We start from the raw sequence: 24201 nt of genomic DNA on the forward strand, positions 1-24201 counted from the left end.
GGCTGGCTCACGCCATGACAGAGTGGGTGTTCTCACTCTCTGCTGAGCTGAAGGACCTAGTGGGCCTCCGTGTTTTCCTCTGCCCTCCCCATTCCTTCATCCCTGGATAGAACCTCTGTCCCAGCAGCCCCTTACACATTCTGGTCAGCTCCCTCCTAAACTTCACCCCCACAAAGCCGTACAGCAGCGGGTTCAGGGCACAGTGTGACAGGCCCATGCTCTCAGACACCAGGATCCCTATGTCCACCGTGCGGTCAAACTGGCAGCCTCCACTAATCACGCCCAGCTTCTTCAGGCTTTCGGCCAATTGGAAGGAGTTGTAGGGCGCCCAGCAGAGCACAAACATGGACACCAGGGAGACGATGAGGTGAAGGGACTTCCTCTTCTGGCGGCGCGAGGCGTTGCAAAGCGACCGGAAGATACGGACGTAGCAGTAGAGCATGACCAGCAGGGGCAGCCCAAAACCCAGCACCAAGTTGACTAGTTGCATCCCCACCTGCCACTGCACTGAGGGGTACACCGTCTGGCACACCAGCAGGCCCTGATGATCCCCCGAGCGCCCCACTTCCACCTTCACCACTTGTCTAAAGGTGATATCCACCCCACTCAGGCCTAAGCACACTGTCCAGATCAGGGTGCAGGCAATCTGTGCATGGCAGGTGTTGCGTTTCCAGCCGGTGCTGACGGCGTGGACAATGGCCAGGTAGCGGTCGAAGCTGATGCAGGCAAGGAACAAGATGCCGCTGTAGCGGTTCAGAGAGAACAGGGCTCCGGAAATCTTGCAGTCGGCCATGCCGAACACCCACTGGTGGGCCCACTGGACGGCGAACAGGGGCAGCGTGAGGGCCAGCAGGAGGTCGGACACGGCCAGGTGGAGCAGGAAGGTGTCGGTGAGGGAGAAGGAGCAGGTCCCACCTGTCTGAGAGGTGCGGTAGCGCATCAGCACACACAGCACCAGGATGTTACCCACCAGCGCCAGCACAAACACCAGGCTATAGACCACAGGGGAGTAGCTCCGGGTGAAGTCCATGATGCCATCCTGGTTGCAGGGCACGCCACTGGATTGGCTACTGCCTGTTTCTGGTGAATAGTTGTAGCTGTCTTCATATATCTGGAGACATAGGAGAGGAAAAGAGAGTGAGAGGAAGGAAAATTAGCTAAATACAACAATGTTCTGGGTCCGTATGCATGAAGCATTCCCCCTGCCCATATAATCTTTTTCATTATGATCTAAAAGGTCAAACTGATCCTAGATCAGCACTGCTACTCTGAGACGCTTTATGGATACAGGCCCTGGATTCTCCTCATAGGACAGAACGCATTTGTATCTCTGACTAAACTCAAGATGATGCAGTGCTAAATTCATACAGATGTGTGTACCTGTTACAGATCTTAATTTGACCTATATAGTCACAACTATATAGTCCTGAAGCGAGCTGATATGAACATTTAGTCCATAATATTGCTTGATCAGTGGTTAGGCTATTAGCTGGACAAAAGTAGTCTCCATGAAAAGTAATGTTAATATAACCGTGTGTTAGTGTACGTTTTCAGTGAATTTATGTAAATTCCAAAGCTTATCTGCATTTCCTGTGGTGCAGGAAAATTCTCAGCAACAAAAGCATGATCAAATTAAGATCCTACACTAGTAGCTTCTATGATTTTGAACAATATTTTAAATGGCCTCAGACTCTCTAATCATTGTTTTAAAATTAAAGTATTAATGTACAGAATGTTATTCATTGTCATATTTTTTTTTATTCTGTTATTTTCTTGACTAACCATGTTGTTGTAAAATATCATTTCTTATTTGACTTATTTGGCTAATACTTTTTTTGTCTGCTAGTCCCAATTATTAATTGCACCATCTATTCCTCTTGAAGTCATAAAGAACTACATTTATTAGTATGTGGCATAACAACACCGTTACTCACATAGTAATCTGTGGTTGCCTTGACGTGATCCATTGTTACCAACGAAACAGCGGAACACCTGAAACACCTTCAGACTCAGGACACTCTTCTCGTAGTCTCACCCGCGTTCCTCTCTTCTTTTCCACTCTGAACCAACTAAAAAGGAGAAGTTAGCAATTCAGGAACCGAATCCTCTCATATTTTAGCCCAAGCACATCTATTCAAAGACTGCTGTTAGGAACCGGTGACTGTGTCCAATGGGGATTGTGAAATATCGAAGAGACAGACAGAGAAATGTTTTTCTAGTTATGCACTGTCTCTAGCTGTTATTCCTGGCTTATATTAGCAATATGTAGTACATTGCACATGTACAGTACATACAGTGCATACGGAAAGTATTCAGACCCCGTAACTTTTTAAACATTTTGTTAAGTTACAGCCTTGTTCTAAAGCAATCTACACACATTAACCCATAATGACAAAGCAAAACAGGTTTTTAGAAATGTTTGCAAATGTATCCAAAATAACAAACAGAAATACCTTATTTGCATAAGTATTCAGACCCTTTTCTATGAGATCATCCTTGAGATGTTTCTACAACTTGATTGGAGTCCACCTGCGGTAAATTCAATTGATTGGACATGATTCGGAAAGGCACACACATATAAGGTCCCACAGTTGACAGTGCATGTCAGAGCAAAATCCAAGCCATGAGGTCGAAGGAATTGTCCGTAGAGCTCGGAGACAGGATCGTATCGAGGCACAGATCTGGGGAAGGGTACCAAAACATTTCTGCAGCATTGAAGGTCCCCAAGAACACAGTGGCCTCCACCAAACTTCTTCCACCTAGACTCTTCCTAGAGCTGGCCGATCAGGCCAAACTGAGCAATTGGGGGAGAGGGGCCTTGGTCAGGGAGGTGACCAAGAACCCGATGGTCACTCTGACAAAGCTCCAGAGTTCCTCTGTGGAGATGGGAGAACCTTCCAGAAGGACAACCATCTCTGCAGCACTCCACCAATCAGGCTTTTATGGTAGTGGCCAGACGGAAGCCACTCTTAAGTAAAAGGTACATGACAGCCCGCTTAGAGTTTGCCAAATGGCATCTAAAGGAATCAGACCAAGAGAAAGAAGATTCTCTGGTCTGATGAAACCAAGATTGAACTCTTTGGCCTGAATACCATGTGTCACGTCTGGAGGATACCTGTCACCATCCCTACGGTGAAGCATGGTGGTGGCAGATTCATGCTGTGGGGATATTTTTCAGCGGCATGAACTGGGAGACTAGTCAGGATCGAGCGAAAGATGAATGGAGCAAAGTACAAGGAGATCCTTGATGAAAACCTGGTCCAGCGCTCTCAGGACCACAGACTGGGGCGAAGGTTCACCTTCCAACAGGACAATGAAACTAAGCAAATAGCCAAGACAATGCAGGAGTGGCTTTAGGACATGTCTCGGAATGTCCTTGAGTGGCCCAGCCAGAGCCCAGACTTAAATCTGATGGAACATCTCTGGAGAGACCTGAAAATAGTTGTGCAGCGACACTCCCCATCCAACCTGACAGAGAGGCTGTAATCACTGCCAAAGGTGCTTCTACAAAGTACTGAGTAAAGGGTCTGAATCCTTATGTGAAGGTGATATATATATATATATATATATATATATATATATATATATACAGTGGGGCAAAAAGGTATTTAATCAGCCACCAATTGTGCGAGTTCTCCCACTTAAAAAGACGAGAGGCCTGTAATTTAAAATCCAGAAAATTACATTGTAGGATTTTGAAATTTATTTGCTTTGTAATTATGGGGTAATGTGTATAGATTGATGAGGGGAAAAAACTATGTAATCCATTTTAGAATAAGGCTGTAACGTTACAAAATGTAGAAAAAATCAAGGGGACTGAATACTTTCTGTATGCACTGTATATTTTATGTGCAGTGTAGTAGCCTACATTCGAAGACAAAACACACACAAAACACAGAGTAAAAGTGTATTCAAATGTCTATGCGTGTAATAGATGCAGAGACAGATATACAAATCTCTGACTTCTTGTCAGTCTAATTGAGTACAGAAAGACTGAATGTCTGTCACTTTCTGACCTTAGTTCCTTTTTTATGTCTCTGTTTTAGTTTGGTCAGGGCGTGAGTTGGGGTGGGCATTCTATGTTTTGTAGTCTAGGTTTTGTATTTCTATGTGTTTGGCCTGGTATGGTTCCCAATCAGAGGCAGCTAACAATCATTGTCTCTGAGAACCATACTTAGGTAGCCTGTTCCCACCTGTGTTTGTGGGTAGTTGTTTTCTGTCTGTGTGTGTCTGCACCAAGGTTTTGTTTGTTCCGCTTTGTTGTTTTTTGTTCTAGTGTTCAGCTTCTTTATTAAATCTACCATGAACATGTACCACGCTGCACCTTGGTCCTCTTCACCTTCTTCAACCTATGACAGCCGTTACAATGTCTGATACACGTTCCCATAATATTGGGAAATGTTTTGAACTTGCCCCATCTGGGGAAGTGAAATCTGTGTTTTTCAGGAGTTATTCAGGAGTCTGTACTGTGTGTTTCGACCCTGTTTATTGTGACTAAAACCAGACAAACTTTTGCATTGTTTGTGGATAGGAATCTGTTGACTGGATACAATCAGACATGCTTTGATTTCTGTAAGCATTTCTCTGAGCTCACATTGATATCCAGTTATTTCTAAACCTTGCGGCAGTGCGGTTTAGTCTCCGATACAGTCTCCAAGAGCATGAAAATCATTCTAAAGATATTCCCCACTGTGGAACCGTTGCAAAAACAGGATAGCGAAAAATACAGTGTCTAGCATAGAACAAACTGTTAGTCTTTACACATAACTAAATGCAAAGATGTTGTATTATATCATTACTGATGTAAAAGCCTCTTACCTGCTCACTGTCGGAGTGTTGACGTGTTGGGGACCTGGACCCCAGAGGAGATTGAGCAGGTTTGATATCACTTGCAGTTAGGTGAGGAAGAAAATGTACCTCTGTTTCAGGTCACAGAGTTACCTCTGATGTGGTTTCACACTGTGTCACCCATGCAACGCCCCAGGGAACTGGAATAGATCAGCTACTTATACGATTTGCTGGTTTACTCACTATTTCCCTTAAACATAGATACTGCATGTAAATCAGTTATCTAGAATCTGGCCTTATTCAGATGGCGAGATCGTAAATAGTCATAAAGCAACTATTATCCAGGGGCAAGGAAATGTTAATTTTTCTGTCCACAACTACACCATGTAGTGACCATCAGTGTGAAGAAAATGTCACACATTTATTTATTTATATGGTCCTTCTGTGGCTCAGTTGGTAGAGCATGGCGCTTGTAACGCCAGGGTAGTGGGTTCGATTCCCGGGACCACCCATACGTAGAATGTATGCACACATGACTGTAAGTCGCTTTGGATAAAAGCGTCTGCTAAATGGCATATATTATATTATTATATGTTTTTTTTGCTTTGTCATTATGGGGTATTGTGTGTAGATTGACGAGGAAAAAACATTTGAATCCATTTTAGAATAAGGCTGTAACCTAACAAAATGTGGAAAAAGTAAAGAGATCTGAATACTTTCTGAAGGCATTGCATCACATGCTGTCTGGTCAAAAATAATATGACATTGTGGCTGCCCGTAGCATTGAATACAATGGAAGCCACCGAGCATTTGGCCACCCTTGATTAAAAAAAAGTATAAAATAATAGCCAATCTGCATTGAGCTAAACTGAGTGAGCACAACAAAAAGTGTCAAGAGTAGCCAGTTTGGATTAGGCTTCAAACCAGTCATATTAAAAGCAAAACATCATTGACAGAAAACTTGAATTGTTGCTGAGACATGGATGGAGATAGGGATTTGGACGTGTGGTTTTACTCCATTCTCTATACTGGCCAATGATTATAACGCAGATTCTGATCCAACCGTAAATTCATACATTGTGCCCCTGGTCTGAGAGGATGGAAGTTCAACATATAGGCTAGCTAGATGTAGTAGGATAATGTTGACTAGCTGGCTCATTGTTGATCATGAAAGGAAGTTAGGCTATCGATCAAGCATTTTAGCTATGTAGCCTAGGACAACAAAAACTTAAAGCGTGTACTCTATGACAAAGTCATAGACCATTTCGTCAACATGAAAGAGAGGAGGATGGCATTGGTGTTTCTCTACCAGTAGGATGAGTCAACATGTTTTTTTTTACTTGCACCCTCCCATATTTTAGTTGTCACTGCATTAGACTAAGCATACTGTAGGTGATTTGATGATGTTGAAGTTAAAATGGCACTGGAATAATCTAGGCAGTTCATTTGCGACTTGCGTTAACTATCTGTGGTTTTAAATCAATAGTTGTTTAGCAGTCTGAAAATGTCTGAAAAATGTACTTGCTTGACCATTTAACGGTTTGTTAAATACAAAATGCTTTGTGGACTTCACCGACAGATGTTGCTCTCCGGTTTTGTGATGAAACAATGGTGTGGTTGAATGTATTCTGCCACTGTGTCTTCTAATTGTCTCGGCCTTAGGCCTATATATCACAGTGGAAAGGCATATGAACTAGCGGGTTATAGGGCAAACAAACACACAGGTTGTAATATAGATTTTTTTCTAGCTTGGCTTCCCCAGTGGTTTTATCCACACACTGCTATTGATGGCACTGCGGATGTTAAACTGCCTTTTGACCACTAGAGGCCTCTATCCTCCTCTTTGGTTTAGCTCATTGACTTCCATAGAACCATAAATTAAATGAAGGAGTGGCATGTCTCACTTCCTCTTCATAATTGCGCCCTTCTCTACACATTTGGGGTGGAAAATAGCATTGAAGTTAGAAAGATGGTCCAGTAGCCGGAAGGTTTGCATCCTGGTGCAGAAAAATGGTTGTGTCCTTGAGCAAGGCACATAATCCCAATTTCAGTTAATAATGGCTGTGACCCCATTCTGTTGGAGCGGGATATGCAATAAACCACATTTTGAAATTCACATATCACCTATATTTTTAATTGTAACATAGTTTATAATCTCACAATGGGCCTGCCAACTGTAGCCTATATAGTAATTAGACTACCATTGGAAAATGTTTTAGTTCCCAGTGTCCTTAAAGTGGAAAATGTGGGAAAATACAACAGCTCTGTATCTAAATCTTTTTAGATTTTTTGTGTGTAGAATATTTATAAAAAATCAGTAAACAATCAATAGTTAGCTGTAAACTATTTGTATTTCACCTGTCGTGTCTTTGGCTATGCCGGATTAAGTGATATGACATGCTATTCTATAAAATAATTTCTCCATAACTAATATCACCTGATTGAGCTAATCGTGTAAATGTAATTAACTAGAGAGTCGGGCATCACAAAATAATATTTATAGAGCTGTTATCTTCCGAAATAAACTCTTAAACACCTAGTAATATTTTACATCAATAGCAGTCAACATTAATCTTCATCTCACTTCAGTCTCATAATCTGAAAGTTGTACATTCTTGGTTATCTGCAAGAACCCTGGCTAACAATTTGAAACAACAATACAAAATTGGGTTAAATTATTTATTTACTAAATACCTAACCAATCACACAGAATTCACATACACACAATTCATTATAACGTGATTATAAATTACGTCATAAAGGAAAACGTCCCTGGCGGGCGGAACAGATATGACAGCTTGTTACACAAAAGAAAAGGGTCTGGGTTTGAGTGAAGGAGTGGGAAGACTGAGGAACAAAGGGAAGAAGCTATGCTATCGTAAATACAGCATCTTATGCATTCTAAATTACCGCCCATTTGGAAAAGGAAAATGCAATAAATATTTACTCTGAGCTGCGCTTCAGTAGGTTGGTGGTAGATGGTAGACTGTGTTGCCAAACCGAGTCCTCTGTCCTTTGAAGAATGTCTCTGGTGGTCACTTGGATAAGTTGAAGTAACGTCGTTGTGTGGTAGATGGAATACTCTGTCTGTTCCTTCCTTTAATTTTTTAAATTTTACCTTTATTTTACTAGGCAAGTCAGTTAAGAACAAATTCTTATTTTCAATGACAGCCTAGGAACAGTGGGTTAACTGCCTGTTCAGGGGCAGAACGACAGATTTGTACCTTGTCAGCTCGGGGATTCGAACTTGCAACCTTTCGGTTACTAGTCCAACACTCTAACCACTAGGCTACCCTGCCGCCCCTAGCCTACGTTTGCAGCTGCAGTCGCTCACTCAACAGCTAGGAGGTATCACTTCTGTCGTGAATAAGAGTTCAAAGTTCATACCACTCGCAACCAAAGCTCACGCTGATGTTGGCTTCGTTCTGTAGTTATTATCTGAACCATTCTGACATAGGACCGTCATCCTACCTCATCGCAACAGGAAGTTCTATTGTCGTCAAGGCTTTATATAGGAAGGGAGAAGAGGGCGTGTTTGAAAAGTTTTATAGCCCATGTCCCTTCACAGAGGTGGGCCACTGAGTGAGCAGCCCTAACTTATGAAAACCCATGTCTCACATTTTAGAAGCTAAAATCACATTTCATCCCATCACAAATAATTTCATATTCAAACATTTAAATTGAACAGCAATTCCATGTGAATCCGATAACTCTGATGTGTAGACTTTCCACTGTAGAGTTTATGTCATCTTATCATTGATGAGAATGTCTCAGATGACAACCGAACTGAGATCATATTCATTAAGTACCACCGCATATGTTCAATTGTTCGGATTACCAGAATATAGTTCATTTCCCCCCACCTACTGATGTTCCCAGAATCTCTATGTTAACCAAGTTAAAAAAAAATGTAACCTCAGCAGGTTAGAAAGGAGGAAAAAGGGGGGAAGAGGTATTTATGACTGTTATAAACCAACCCCCAGGCCAACGTCATGACACATCACGTGGACTGGGACATGTTTCATATTGCGTCAGATGGAAATATTGACGAATACACTGATTCGGTGTGCGAGTTCATTAGAACGTGCGTCGAAGATGTCGTTCCCATAGCAACGATAAAAACATTCCCAAACCAGAAACCGTGGATTGATGGCAGCATTCGCGTGAAACTGAAAGCGCGAACCACTGCTTTTAATCAGGGCAAGGTGTCTGGTAACATGTCCAAATATAAACAATGCAGCTATTCCCTCCGCAAGGCTATTAAACAAGCTAAGCGTCAGTACAGAGACAAAGTAGAATCTCAATTCAATGGCTCAGACACAAGAGGCATGTGGCAGGGTCTATAGTCAATCACGGACTACAAGAAGAAACCCAGCCCAGTCACGGACCAGGATGTCTTGCTCCCAGGCAGACTAAATAACTTTTTTGCCCGCTTTGAGGACAATACAGTGCCACTGACACGGCCTGCAACGAAAACATGCGGTCTCTCCTTCACTGCAGCCGAGGTGAGTAAGACATTTAAACGTGTTAACCCTCGCAAGGCTGCAGGCCCAGACGGCATCCCCAGCCGCGCCCTCAGAGCATGCGCAGACCAGCTGGCCGGTGTGTTTACGGACATATTCAATCAATCCCTATACCAGTCTGCTGTTCCCACATGCTTCAAGAGAGCCACCATTGTTCCTGTTCCCAAGAAAGCTAAGGTAACTGAGCTAAACGACTACCGCCCCGTAGCACTCACTTCCGTCATCATGAAGTGCTTTGAGAGACTAGTCAAGGACCATATCACCTCCACCCTACCTGACACCCTAGACCCACTCCAATTTGCTTACCGCCCATATAGGTCCACAGACGATGCAATCTCAACCACACTGCACACTGCCCTAACCCACCTGGACAAGAGCTTGGAGGGTACCTATGTGAGAATGCTGTTCATCGACTACAGCTCGGCATTCAACACCATAGTACCCTCCAAGCTCGTCATCAAGCTCGAGACCCTGGGTCTCGACCCCGCCCCGTGCAACTGGGTACTGGACTTCCTGACGGGCCGCCCCCAGGTGGTGAGGGTAGGCAACAACATCTCCTCCCCGCTGATCCTCAACACGGGGGCCCCACAAGGGTGCGTTCTGAGCCCTCTCCTGTACTCCCTGTTCACCCACGACTGCGTGGCCACGCACGCCTCCAACTCAATCATCAAGTTTGCGGACGACACAACAGTGGTAGGCTTGATTACCAACAACGATGAGACGGCCTACAGGGAGGAGGTGAGGGCCCTCGGAGTGTGGTGTCAGGAAAAATAACCTCACACTCAACGTCAACAAAACTAAGGAGATGATTGTGGACTTCAGGAAACAGCAGAGGGAACACCCCCCTATCCACATCGATGGAACAGTAGTGGAGAGTTTTAAGTTTTAAGTTCCTCGGCATACACATCACAGACAAACTGAATTGGTCCACTCACACTGACAGCGTCGTGAAGAAGGCGCAGCAGCGCCTCTTCAACCTCAGGAGGCTGAAGAAATTCGGCTTGTCACCAAAAGCACTCACAAACTTCTACAGATGCACAATCGAGAGCATCCTGGCGGGCTGTATCACCGCCTGGTACGGCAACTGCTCCGCCCTCAACCGTAAGGCTCTCCAGAGGGTAGTGAGGTCTGCACAACGCATCACCGGGGGCAAACTACCTGCCCTCCAGGACACCTACACCACCCGATGTTACAGGAAGGCCATAAAGATCATCAAGGACATCAACCACCCGAACCACTGCCTGTTCACCCCGCTATCATCCAGAAGGCGAGGTCAGTACAGGTGCATCAAAGCTGGGACCGAGAGACTGAAAAACAGCTTCTATCTCAAGGCCATCAGACTGTTAAACAGCCACCACTAACATTGAGTGGCTGCTGCCAACACACTGTCATTGACACTGACCCAACTCCAGCCACTTTAATAATGGGAATTGATGGGAAATGATGTAAATATATCACTAGCCACTTTAAACAATGCTACCTTATATAATGTTACTTACCCTACATTATTCATCTCATATGCATACGTATATACTGTACTCTACATCATCGACTGCATCCTTATGTAATACATGTATCACTAGCCACTTTAACTATGCCACTTTGTTTACTTTGTCTACATACTCATCTCATATGTATATACTGTACTCTATATCATCTAATGCATCCTTATGTAATACATGTATCACTAGCCACTTTAACTATGCCACTTTGTTTACTTTGTCTACATACTCATCTTATATGTATATACTGTACTCGATACCATCTACTGTATGCTGCTCTGTACCATCATTCATATATCCTTATGTACATATTCCTTATCCCCTTACACTGTGTATAAGACAGTAGTTTTGGAATTGTTAGTTAGATTACTTGTTGGTTATCACTGCATTGTCGGAACTAGAAGCACAAGCATTTCGCTACACTCGCATTAACATCTGCTAACCATGTGTATGTGACAAATAAAATTTGATTTGATTTGATTTGATTTATATGAGTGATTGTCACGCCCTGACCTTAGTGAGCCGTGTTTATTCTCTATTTGGTTAGGCAGGGTGTGACTTGGGTGGGCAAATCTATGTTTCTATTTCTTTGTTGGCCTAGTATGGTTCCCAATCAGAGGCAGCTGTTTATCGTTGTCTCTGATTGGGGATCATACTTAGACAGCCTAGATTGTGGGATCTTGTTTGTGTGTAGTTGCTTTCTGCATTGCATATACAGTGGGGCAAAAAAGTATTTAGTCAGCCACCAATTGTGCAAATTCTTCCACTTAAAAGATGAGAGAGGCCTGTAATTTTCATCATAGGTACACTTCAACGATGAAAGACAAAATGAGGGACAAAAATCCAGAAAATCCCATTGTAGGATTTTTAATGAATTTATTTGCAAATTATGGTGGAAAATAAGTATTTGGTCACCTACAAACAAGCAAGATTTCAGTCTCTCACAGACCCGTAACTTATTCTTTAAGAGGCTCCTCTGTCCTCACTCGTTACCGGTATTAATGGCACCTGTTTGAACTTGTTATCAGTATAAAAGACACCTATCCACAACCTCAAACAGTCACACTCCAAACTCCACTATGGCCAAGACCAAAGAGCTATCAAAGGTCACCAGAAACAAAATTGTAGACCTGCACCAGGCTGGGAAGACTGAATCTGCAATAGGTAAGCAGCTTGGTTTGAAGAAATCAACTGTGGGAGCAATTATTAGGAAATGGAAGACATACAAGACCACTGATAATCTCCCTCGATCTGGGGCTCCACGCAAGATCTCACCCCGTGGGGTCAAAATGATCACAAGAACGGTGAGCAAAAATCCCAGAACCACACGGGGGGACCTAGTGAATGACCTGCAGAGAGCTGGGACCAAAGTAACAAAGCCTACCATCAGTAACACACTACGCCGCCAGAGACTCAAATCCTGCAGTGCCAGACGTGTCCCCCTGCTTAAGCCAGTACATGTCCAGGCCCGTCTGAAGTTTGGTAGAGAGCATTTGAATGATCCAGAAGAAGATTGGGAGAATGTCATATGGTCAGATGAAACCAAAATATACGTTTTTGGTAAAAACTCAACTCGTCGTGTTTGGAGGACAAAGAATTCTGAGTTGCATCCAAAGAACACCATACCTAATGTGAAGCATGGGGGTGGAAACATCATGTTTTGGGGCTGTTTTTCTGCAAAGGGACCACGATGACTGATCCGTGTAAAGGAAAGAATGAATGGGGCCATGTATCGTGAGATTTTGAGTGAAAACCTCCTTCCACCAGCAAGGGCATTGAAGATGAAACGTGGCTGGGTCTTTCAGCATTACAATGATCCCAAACACACCGCCCGGGCAACGAAGGAGTGGCTTCGTAAGAAGCATTTCAAGGTCCTGGAGTGGCCTAGCCAGTCTCCAGATCTCAACCCCATAGAAAATCTTTGGAGGGAGTTGAAAGTCCGTGTTGCCCAGCAACAGCCCCAAAACGTCACTGCTCTAGAGGAGATCTGCATGGAGGAATGGGTCAAAATACCAGCAACAGTGTGTGAAAACCTTGTGAAGACTTACAGAAAACGTTTGACCTCTGTCATTGCCAACAAAGGGTATATAACAAAGTATTGAGATAAACTTTTGTTATTGACCAAATACTTATTTTCCCCCATAATTTGCAAATAAATGCATTAAATATCCTACATTGTGATTTTCAGGATTTCTTTTCTCTTTTGTCTGTCATAGTTGAAGTGTACCTATGATGAAAATTACAGGCCTCTCTCATCTTTTTAAGTGGGAGAACTTGCACAATTCGTGGCTGACTAAATACTTTTTTGCCCCACTGTATATACACATGTTAAGTTTGCTGAAAATAAACGCAGTTGACAGTGAGAGGACGTTTCTGTTTCTGCTGAGTTTACAACTCATTTGAAGAAACAAAAATAACATTTATTTTCCCACTGCAAATGATGGCAGTGCTATTAAAGGACAAGATTCTCCTTGGATAGAGTTCAGACTAGATGTAGAACATTACTCACCTTTTCCCTTTCCTGCTGTACATGTCAGAAAACATTGCTGGGCTAAAAAATAAAACATTGGTATCAGTAGCAATTGTCCTTCACATTTCCCAGTTCCCCGTTGGCTACAGCTTCAGGAATTGCACTGAGCATCCAACCTCAAACCATACAAAATTAATTTTTCATCCGTCACCAGGCAAAGAACATTTCTGACATTATAGGTGACCTGCCACCCTATGCCACCACAATTATAATCTCCATAAACCTGATAAAACACATACCAAACAATACCTTTGTTCACCTTCCTAACCTCAGGACACTTCAGATTGACAATAACCATCTGGAGACTATAGACAACCAGGCATTCCAAAATATGAGCCAACTGAAGAGCCTAAACCTGTCCTTGAACAAAATATCAAATCTCAGCTCCTCTGTGTTTCAAGACCTCAAAAACCTTGTCAACCTGTCACTAAATAATAACTCAGTGATTAGGCTCCCTCCAGGTATTTTCTCCTCACTCTCCAATCTGGATGTCCTCATATTACGGCAGAACTACCTGAACAACTTCTCTGCGGTGGCAGAATCTGTGACTCACTTATCGAAGCTGACAAAACTAGACCTGTGCAATAACTATCTAACGTCCCTCCATCATTCTAACCATACAGACCTACCAGAGTCCCTCACCACCCTCTATCTCTGTAAAAACAAACTGGTCACTTTAGCATGTGAGTGGGGATTCCTCAGCCATGTACTACTGCTGGATCTCTCCTACAATGACCAGCTCCCTTCAAGGGCTTTCCAAGGTGTGGACTTGCGGAAGCTAAACTACATGCGTTTGCGTTCAACCAATGTTACAGTGCCAGAGCTTTTCAATGTCAGCAATGTTAGAGGTGGAAACATAGACTTCTCTGGTATGGGGTTGAAGACTGACAATCTGCTCATGGAGTTATGCAGCCTTTTGAGTACAAAGGTCAAATTTTAAAAAAGCTGAGTCTGGAAACCAATGGGATCCCGTCATTGCGGAAGAACACACTTCCCAACCGTCCACCAATCCAAGGTTTATTGGACCTTTTCTTCAAAAAGTTGAGGAAGGTAAGATGCCTCCAGGATCAAATCAAGAACTCCACAGCAGAGAAAAAGCACCTCACCTCCCTAATGTCCTGCAACAGACAGAACCTCTCTTTCCCAAATCTGACAGATCTGAGCTACCGTTACATCCAAGATCCAAGATGGCGTAGCAGTCGGACGTATGTTTTGTCTTGTCCTGTCTAGTGTAAATATAGTTTTCTTCGTTTTTTTTTCTGTATATATTTCGTACATATTTTAATCTCATTTTCAAACTAGAGCTGAATATACTCTCCTGCAACCCGCATCACCCAATGTGGTACGGATCCGCCTTTTCTATACTTTACTTTAGAACCGGAGCCACCATCAGAAGCTAGCCAGCTAACTAGCTACTAGCTCGTACTCAGTTAGCCATTGCTAGCGGTCTTCTAAGCTAACTAGAACACCAGCGCGACATCAACCCAGAGCATATCAGACTGCTCTTTCTCTACCACATCTCCGGATTCCTACCGCAAGCTCTGAACCTTTACACCGGATCATCGCAACTAGCTAGCTGCAATTCCGAGTGGCTACTCCTGGCCAACGTCTCTGGCCCAAAACAAGCTACAGTTAGCCTTGAGCTAAGCCCACCTCCCGACTAGCCGAAGAGGCCCAACGATACCTCTTTTGCCAATTGGCCTGGACCCTTTACTGCCGACACGGAGCGCCGCCGATCCATCACGACTGGTCCGCCGACATAATCGTCCGAGGTGGTTTCAACAGGCTTTTTCGTTGCGACATCGCCAAAGATCCATCTGCTGGCCAAGGCCCGCGAGCTTTCTGAAACGCTGTGTCTCCAGCTCACCCAGCGCACTAGAGCTCCTGTAGCATAATCCTGGGCTACAATTACCCGGGCCCACGACCGGTCTGTCGATGTCACCGCAAGAAGAGGAATAAACAGACTCACCCCATCGCGACGTCCCCAAAGGTTAGCTCTCTAGCCCTCGCTATCTCCCTACTTGCTATTCGGCCTGCTAACGGCTAGCTTGTCTAGCCCGGGCCTACGAACTGTTAGCTTGTTAGCACAGGCCTGCTAACCATCTGACTCACCTCATCCCAAACACTTCTGAACCCATTTACTTTCTATCTCTCTTTGATTTTTATTTGTTTATACCTTCCGGAAACCTGCCTCACCCACTGTGATACGGATTCGCTATCACTTTTAATTTTTATTTATTTTTATGACACACTCAAGAACCTCCAGACGCTAACCAGCTAACTAGCTACAAGCTATTTAGTCATTGTTAGTTTAAAAAAATAAAAAAAAAAAAAAAAACCTGGATAACACTCGCCAGCCCAGCTTCCCTGCCCATCCACCGCTGCCCCCTGGACACTGATCTCTTGGCTACATAGCTGACGCACGCTGGACTGTCCATTAATCACGGTACCCCATTCTGCTTGTTTGTTTATCTGTCGGCCCAGTTGCCTAGTCAACGCCATTTTACCTGCTGTTTGTTGTGCTAGCTGATTAGCCTCACCTACTGTTTTTAGCTAGCTTTCCCAATTCAACACCTGTGATTACTGTATGCCTCGCTGTATGTCTCTCCCAAATGTCAATATGCCTTGTATACTGTTGTTCAGGTTAGTTATCATTGTTTTAGTTCACAATGGAGCCCCTAGATCCACTCTGCATACCCCTGTTACCTCCTTTGTCCCACCCCCCACACATGCGGTGACCTCACCCATTACAACCAGCATGTCCAGAGATACAACCTCTCTCATCATCACCCAGTGCCTGGGCTTACCTCCGCTGTACCCGCACCCCACCATACCCCTGTCTGCGCATTATGCCCTGAATATATTCTACCATGCCCAGAAACCTGCTCCTCTTATCCTCTGCCCCCAACGCTCTAGGCGACCAGTTTTGATAGCCTTTAGCCGCACCCTCATACTACTCCTTCTCTGTTCCGCGGGTGATGTGGAGGTAAACCCAGGCCCTGCATGCCCCCAGGTACCCTCATTTGTTGACTTCTGTGATCGAAAAAGTCTTGGTTTTATGCATGTCAACATCAGAAGCCTCCTCCCTAAGTTTGTTTTACTCACTGCTTTAGCACACTCTGCTAACCCTGATGTCCTTGCCGTGTCTGAATCCTGGCTCAGGAAGGCCACCAAAAATTCAGAGATTTCCATACCCAACTATAACATCTTCCGTCAAGATAGAACTGCCAAAGGGGGCGGAGTCGCAGTCTACTGCAGAGATAGCCTGCAAAGTAATGTCATACTTTCCAGGTCCATACCCAAACAGTTTGAACTACTAATTTTGAAAATTACTCTCTCCAGAAACAAGTCTATCACTGTTGCCGCCTGCTACCGACCCCCGTCAGCTCCCAGCTGCGCCCTGGACACCATTTGTGAATTGATCGCCCCCATCTAGCTTCAGAGTTTGTTCTGTTAGGTGACCTAAACTGGGATATGCTTAACACCCCGGCAGTCCTACAATCTAAGCTAGATGCCCTCAATCTCACTCAAATCATCAAGGAACCCACCAGGTACAACCCTAACTCTGTAAACAAGGGCACCCTCATAGACGTCATCCTGACCAACTGGCCCTCCAAATATACCTCCGCTGTCTTCAACCAGGATCTCAGCGATCACTGCCTCATCGCCTGTATCCGCCACGGAGCCGCAGTCAAACGACCACCCCTCATCACTGTCAAACGCTCCCTAAAACACTTCTGTGAGCAGGCCTTTCTAATCGACCTGGCCCGTGTATCCTGGAAGGACATTGACCTCATCCCGTCAGTTGAGGATGCCTGGTCATTCTTTAAAAGTAACTTCCTCACCATTTTAGATAAGCATGCTCCGTTCAAAAAATGCAGAACCAAGAACAGATACAGCCCTTGGTTCACTCCAGACCTGACTGCCCTCGACCAGCACAAAAACATCCTGTGGCGGACTGCAATAGCATCGAATAGCCCCGTGATATGCAACTGTTCAGGGAAGTCAGGAACCAATACACGCAGTCAGTCAGGAAAGCTAAGGCCAGCTTCTTCAGGCAGAAGTTTGCATCCTGTAGCTCCAACTCCAAAAAGTTCTGGGACACTGTGAAGTCCATGGAGAACAAGAGCACCTCCTCCCAGCTGCCCACTGCACTGAGGCTAGGAAACACGGTCTCCACCGATAAATCCATGATTATCGAAAACTTCAATAAGCACTTCTCAACGGCTGGCCATGCCTTCCGCCTGGCTACTCCAACCTCGGCCAACAGCTCCGCCCCCGTAGTTCCTCACCCAAGCCTCTCCAGGTTCTCCTTTACCCAAATCCAGATAGCAGATGTTCTGAAAGAGCTGCAAAACCTGGACCCGTACAAATCAGCTGGGCTTGACAATCTGGACCCGCTATTTCTGAAACTATCTGCCGCCATTGTCGCAACCCCTATTACCAGCCTGTTCAACCTCTCTTTCATATCGTCTGAGATCCCCAAGGATTGGAAAGCTGCCGCAGTCATCCCCCTCTTCAAAGGGGAGACACCCTGGACCCAAACTGCTATAGACCTATATCCATCCTGCCCTGCCTATCTAAGGTCTTCGAAAGCCAAGTCAACAAACAGGTCACTGACCATCTCGAATCCCACCGTACCTTCTCCGCTGTGCAATCTGGTTTCCGAGCCGGTCACGGGTGCACCTCAGCCACACTCAAGGTACTAAATGATATCATAACCGCCATCGATAAAAGACAGTACTGTGCAGCCGTCTTCATCGACCTCGCCAAGGCTTTCGACTCTGTCAATCACCAAATTCTTATCGGCAGACTCAACAGCCTCGGTTTTTCGGATGACTGCCTTGCCTGGTTCACCAATTACTTTGCAGACAGAGTTCAGTGTGTCAAATCAGAGGGCATGCTGTCCGGTCCTCTGGCAGTCTCTATGGGGTGCCACAGGGTTCAATTCTCGGGCCGACTCTTTTCTCTGTATATATCAATGATGTTGCTCTTGCTGCGGGCGATTCCCTGATCCACCTCTACGCAGACGACACCATTCTATATACTTTCGGCCCGTCATTGGACACTGTGCTATCCAACCTCCAAACGAGCTTCAATGCCATACAGCACTCCTTCCGTGGCCTCCAACTGCTCTTAAACGCGAGTAAAACCAAATGCATGCTTTTCAACCGATCGCTGCCTGCACCCGCATGCCCGACTAGCATCACCACCCTGGATGGTTCCAACCTTGAATATGTGGACATCTATAAGTACCTAGGTGTCTGGCTAGACTGCAAACTCTCCTTCCAGACTCACATCAAACATCTCCAATCAAAAATCAAATCCAGAGTCGGCTTTCTATTCCGCAACAAAGCCTCCTTCACTCACGCTGCCAAGCTTACCCTAGTAAAACTGACTATCCTACCGATCCTCGACTTCGGCGATGTCATCTACAAAATGGCTTCCAACACTCTACTCAGCAAACTGGATGCAGTCTATCACAGTGCCATCCGTTTTGTCACTAAAGCACCTTATACCACCCACCACCGCGACTTGTATGCTCTAGTCGGCTGGCCCTCACTACATATTCGTCGCCAGACCCACTGGCTCCAGGTCATCTACAAGTCCATGCTAGGTAAAGCTCCGCCTTATCTCAGTTCACTGGTCACGATGGCAACACCCATCCGTAGCACGCGCTCCAGCAGGTGTATCTCACTGATCATCCCTAAAGCCAACACCTCATTTGGCCGCCTTTCGTTCCAGTACTCTGCTGCCTGTGACTGGAACGAATTGCAAAAATCGCTGAAGTTGGAGACTTTTATCTCCCTCTCCAACTTCAAACATCAGCTATCCGAGCAGCTAACCGATCGCTGCAGCTGTACATAGTCTATAGGTAAATAGCTCACCCTTTTTCACCTACCTCATTCCCATACTGTTTTTATACTGTTTTTATTTATTTACTTTTCTGCTCTTTTGCACACCAATATCTCTACCTGTACATGCCCATCTGATCATTTATCACTCCAGTGTTAATCTGCAAAATTGTATTATTCGCCTACCTCCTCATGCCTTTTGCACACATTGTATATAGACTGCCCATTTTTTTCTACTGTGTTATGGACTTGCTAATTGTTTACTCCATGTGTAACTCTGTGTTGTCTGTTCACACTGCTATGCTTTATCTTGGCCAGGTCGCAGTTGCAAATGAGAACTTGTTCTCAACTAGCCTACCTGGTTAAATAAAGGTGAAATAAAAATAAAAAAATAAAAAAACAATCGCACACTCAATGTGAACTCTTTTGCTTTCCACCACACACCAAATGCGAAGACCCTACAACTAGCAGCTTTTGACAATGTGACCAACTTGACTTTCCTCTCCTTGGACAACTTTTGTGCCGGGGTGATGCAGCTGCAGCCGGGCTTCTGCAAAAACCTGCGGAAATTGAGCAAGCTCAGTGCAATGAACATTGGCATTCAGTCCTTCTCAAATGAGGTTTTCGGGAATCTGACAGAGCTGCAGATCGAGCCTCTCAACCAAAACGTAATGCAATCCTTAGATGTGAATGTGCTGGAGGCTCTCCCTAAACTGCGCTATCTGGACCTGCGCAACATTCCTCTTAGTTGCACCTGACTCAACAGTGACCTGCAGAACTGGACTTTGAGTTAGTCTTACTCTAATGTCTACAGTGCCCAGAAAAAAACTCCAACAAAACATGCACAACTTGAACACCAATGTTTTCTACCTGGACCTGGGAGAGTACTTTTTAGCCACCACAACCACTGTGACTTTAATGCTGACTATAATCCCGCTTAGTAGACCAGCTACTTCCCAACCTGGAGGGCAATGGAGCCTCTTCCCGGCTGTGCCTGCACCACTGTGACTTTGAGCTGGGCCGCAAACATCATGGACAACATATTTTCCTCCGTGTACAGCAGCCGCAAGACCATCTGAGTGGTTAGTAAGCACTTCTTGTGTAGCGAGTGGTGCTCCCTGGAGATCCAGCCGGCCAGCTATAGGCTCTTCCACAAGCTCCAGGACCTGCTCTTCTTCCTGGAGCTCATCCCTGAAAGGCAGCTGTATGAGAAAGGTCATGTTGAAGAAGACCTACTTGCAGTGGCCGGGGTCAGACTGCACTGACCCAGTCAAGGCCCAGGATCTGTTTTGGAACCATCTGAGGAGGGCGCTGAGGAGCGGGAGCAGCAGGTTTGAAGATGAAGATGAGAAAGAGGGGAGGGAAGAATACTTAATTCAGCCACCGACCGATGATGCTAAGCATTACTTAATGCCTTTAGGAAAGGGTTAGAGGACACGCTTTGCCCTGGCAGCAGCCTGATTCCTGGATATGAAACAAAGTTTAATGTTGTAAAAGTACTAAAATGAGGCACACATACAAGAAAGAGGAACTGAGTATTTTGTAAATGTGCTCTCGGTACAGTGATGTTCTACTTGCTTTGACCGATTGCTATAATAAACTAGTCATAATTTGTTTCCTTTTTTAATTTGCTTTCATGGCAAACAAACTTAATCATGTTATGATTAGTACTAAATAATATTGAAATACTGTATGTACATTTAAAAGATGTAGAGGGAAATGGAAATGGTAATTAAATTGAGACATACCCTGACAAATCATGTTGCAAAGTTAATATAAATATTCTATAATAATTATTGTTGGTAAATACACCGACAGATGAGACCTATTACTTAATGACTTAAGGAAATGGTTAGAGGACACACTTTGCCCTGGCAGCAGCCTGATTCCAGGATATGAAACTAAGTTCAATGTAGAACACCCACACAAATACAAAGACAGAGAGGAACTGTATCTCTTGTAAAAGTGCCTTCATTACCATAACGTTCTACTTGCTTGAAATCCAGCATTGTTTATGCTTTGATCAATTGCAATAATAAGCAAGTCATCATTTTTTTTGCTTTTTAAATTTTCTGTCATTGAAAAAAAATACTTAATCCTGTTGTGATCCATATTAAATCATATTGTAATACTGTATGTACATTTAAAAGATGCAGAGTAAAATGGAAATGGACATGGGAAATAAGATGATCAGACAAATCATGTTGCAAAGTTAATTTACATATTCTATAAGTATACTTCTTGTTGGTAAATATCCCTTTCTCAATGAGGAATGCACAAACTAAAACAAATACATTAATGATCTATTATTAGATTTTAATATAAAACAGTGTGTTACTATGTACAGTATTATATTCACAGGTTTCATTTTATTCGGTCCATCTTAAATGGGGAGAATCTCAATTACATAATCGCATCCCCTCTCCTCCTCAAAACCCAGAGGAAAAGGTCAGAGGGGAGGGACCTCAGAAGAGAAGATGTGAGTATGTGATTGAGATCTTCCCATGGACAGCAGACAATCCTCTGCATAATGCATTCATTCTGATTTGTCTTTGATCATCTGTGCTAAAGAATTCTGCTTGTCAAAAAAAAAAAAAATATATATATATATATATATATATATATATATATACTGTGTGTAGGCCCAGTGGCCAAAAAAAACCAGAGGGACACATTTGTGGATATTTTGTTTTGCCATAGTTGACTCGTCCACTGTAGCTGTCTGTAAACAGCATACTGTATTAGTTCTGCAATGCATTTTCTCTTATAGTGCTTCTGTATGTTTTTGCATGCACATGTTTCAATTAGAAGTATTCATGCAATAAAAAATACATTCTTCTGCTGTTAACTTTCTACAGCATAATTGTGTTTTTACTGTCCAGGCTGGAAGTAGTTTAAGAGTATGGAAAAAATATGAAAGAACATATTTCTAAATATTTCTAAAAATGCAAACATTTCCTTTGTCTTTCTGCCCATGATATGGCCTGACAATATTCAAAAGAGAAATAAAACATCAAGTCAGTTGTAATTCTAAATAATTAGACTTGATAGTATGCATTTGGAAAACACTCACCAACATAGGATTGTGCTTATGCATGTCTCTACTACACAGAGGATCAGTACAGTCTCATCCGGGGGAAAGACCAGCTTTTAGGGCTGGGGAAAGCAGGCAGGGGCCTGGGGGGCAGAGGAGGGGACAGGCCACTCTCCAGCATGTGGAAGGGGGGATAGTAGGCCATGTCAGGAAGGTGGGACCTGGAGATTACAGGGCTGGTTGGGGGGCGGCGGTTGAAGCGATAGAAAGGGTGGAGCTGATGACTGTCTAGTGGATAGTGGTTGGGAGCAGATGAGGATGAGGAAAATGGCTCCTTTCAATGTCATATGGATCTTGCTGCTGTGGCAAGTGTCTGTCTCTGTCTCCACCCTCCTTTATAGACTTCCTTTATCTTAGGGCCAGGAGAATATCCCGACAACATGACCTGACCAAGAAAATTCTGAACATATTTATAGCCTAAAACTGCAGCCTGGCTGAGATGTCCCTCTTTAAGGTCACTTAGTCAAGAAAAAGTAAAGGCCCTACCTGTAAGTGTTTTCATAGTGTGTGATGTCATGATTAATGTTAACCTGTTTGTTTTTACCCAGGTTTTCATGCGTGATGACGAGGTAGCAGTAGTGTAAAGTACTTAGGTAAAAATACATGAATTCGTCGCTCTGGATAAGAGCGTCTGCTAAATGACTTAAATGTAAATGTAAATGTAATTAAAGTACTACTTAAGTAGTTTTTTGGGGTTTCTGTATTTTACTATTTATATTTTTACTTCACTACATTCCTAAAGACAATATTGTACTTTTTACTCCATAGATTGTAACCCAAAGTACCCATTACATTTTGAATGCTAAGCAGGACTGGAAAATTGTGAAATTCATGCACTTATCAAGAGAAAACATGATCATCCCTACTGCCTATGGTCTGGCGGACTCACTAAACGCAAATGCATCTTTTGTAAATAATGTTGGAGTGTGCTCCTGGCTATCTGTACATTTGAAAAAAATGAAATTGGTGCAGTTTGCTTTGCTTAATAAGGAATTTGAAATTATTTATACTTTCACTTCTGCTTTTGATACTGAAGTATATTTTGAACCAAATAGTTTGACTTTTACTCAAGTTCTATTTTACTGGGTGACTTTCACTTGAGTAACCATCTATTAAGGTATCTATATTTTTACTCAATTACTGTATGACAACTGGATACTTCTTACACCACTGCTGGGTAGTCATGGCCTGCCTGCCTCTGCGGAATCTGTCAGATGGCCAGTTTACAGTTTACTCATATGATGTACTTTATAGAGTGTTGTTTTATATCATGACTCAATTAAGTCATGTGTGTATTTGCTTGTCTGAAAATTACCTGATTACCTGAGTGAATCAAGCTTCTACCAAAGTTTCTTTTGGCAATTATTTATTTGTTAAAGTTTGCTTAAGGTTCATGGTCCTCCAGACTACCCGCCACACCCTCTTCAAGCCCACTACCTCGGTGTGGTGGACACAATTAATCTAACCAACCACAAAAACAGGAATTACGTTAAAAAAATATATAGATTCATAAAAATAACAAAAACTTGAATTGTCATATAACTGGCGACCAGGAACTCCTTTCCTTTTTATATGAAATAAGACCCATCCCTCAACGTGTTATTTGGTCCTACTTATCAGGAAAATATTGAGACCTCCCACTTTCTTTTGCAATCAATCCTTCTATTGTACAACAGTGTTTCAGTTATTTTGAAATTACTCAATAAACAAATCTGTTTTGAGTTTTAAAAATGAAAACCTTCCCCCAGCAGAATAAAGAGATTGTATATAGTGTTGCATCTGTGTATATTGTGTTTGGCACATTGCTGACTGGAGTCCCGGGGTTTCTCTCTCCCTCGCCATGTACATAAAGAACAATAAATGGAGAACAACTTTCGATAAATCATGTGCCATGACTCCATGTCTGTTG

The 24201-nt window shown here is 43.6% G+C and overlaps 1 protein-coding gene and 1 pseudogene across 1 annotated transcript; one reads left to right on the forward strand and one right to left on the reverse strand.

The window, feature by feature from the left end:
- cxcr3.2 (chemokine (C-X-C motif) receptor 3, tandem duplicate 2) lies at positions 1-2059 on the reverse strand. The gene is made up of 2 exons (XM_035749175.2): positions 1935-2059; positions 1-1111 (listed from the first exon to the last, which is right to left on the reverse strand). Exons 1-2 carry the CDS (start codon positions 1965-1967, stop codon positions 8-10), a joined length of 1137 nt encoding a protein of 378 aa, XP_035605068.1. The 5' UTR covers positions 1968-2059; the 3' UTR covers positions 1-7.
- Positions 2060-11892: 9833 nt separating this feature from the next.
- LOC118367669 (toll-like receptor 13) lies at positions 11893-20629 on the forward strand (annotated as a pseudogene).
- Positions 20630-24201: the final 3572 nt, after the last annotated feature.

Source organism: Oncorhynchus keta, chromosome 34 (assembly GCF_023373465.1).
Source record: "Oncorhynchus keta strain PuntledgeMale-10-30-2019 chromosome 34, Oket_V2, whole genome shotgun sequence".
In the NCBI taxonomy this organism is placed as follows: Eukaryota; Metazoa; Chordata; class Actinopteri; order Salmoniformes; family Salmonidae; genus Oncorhynchus; species Oncorhynchus keta.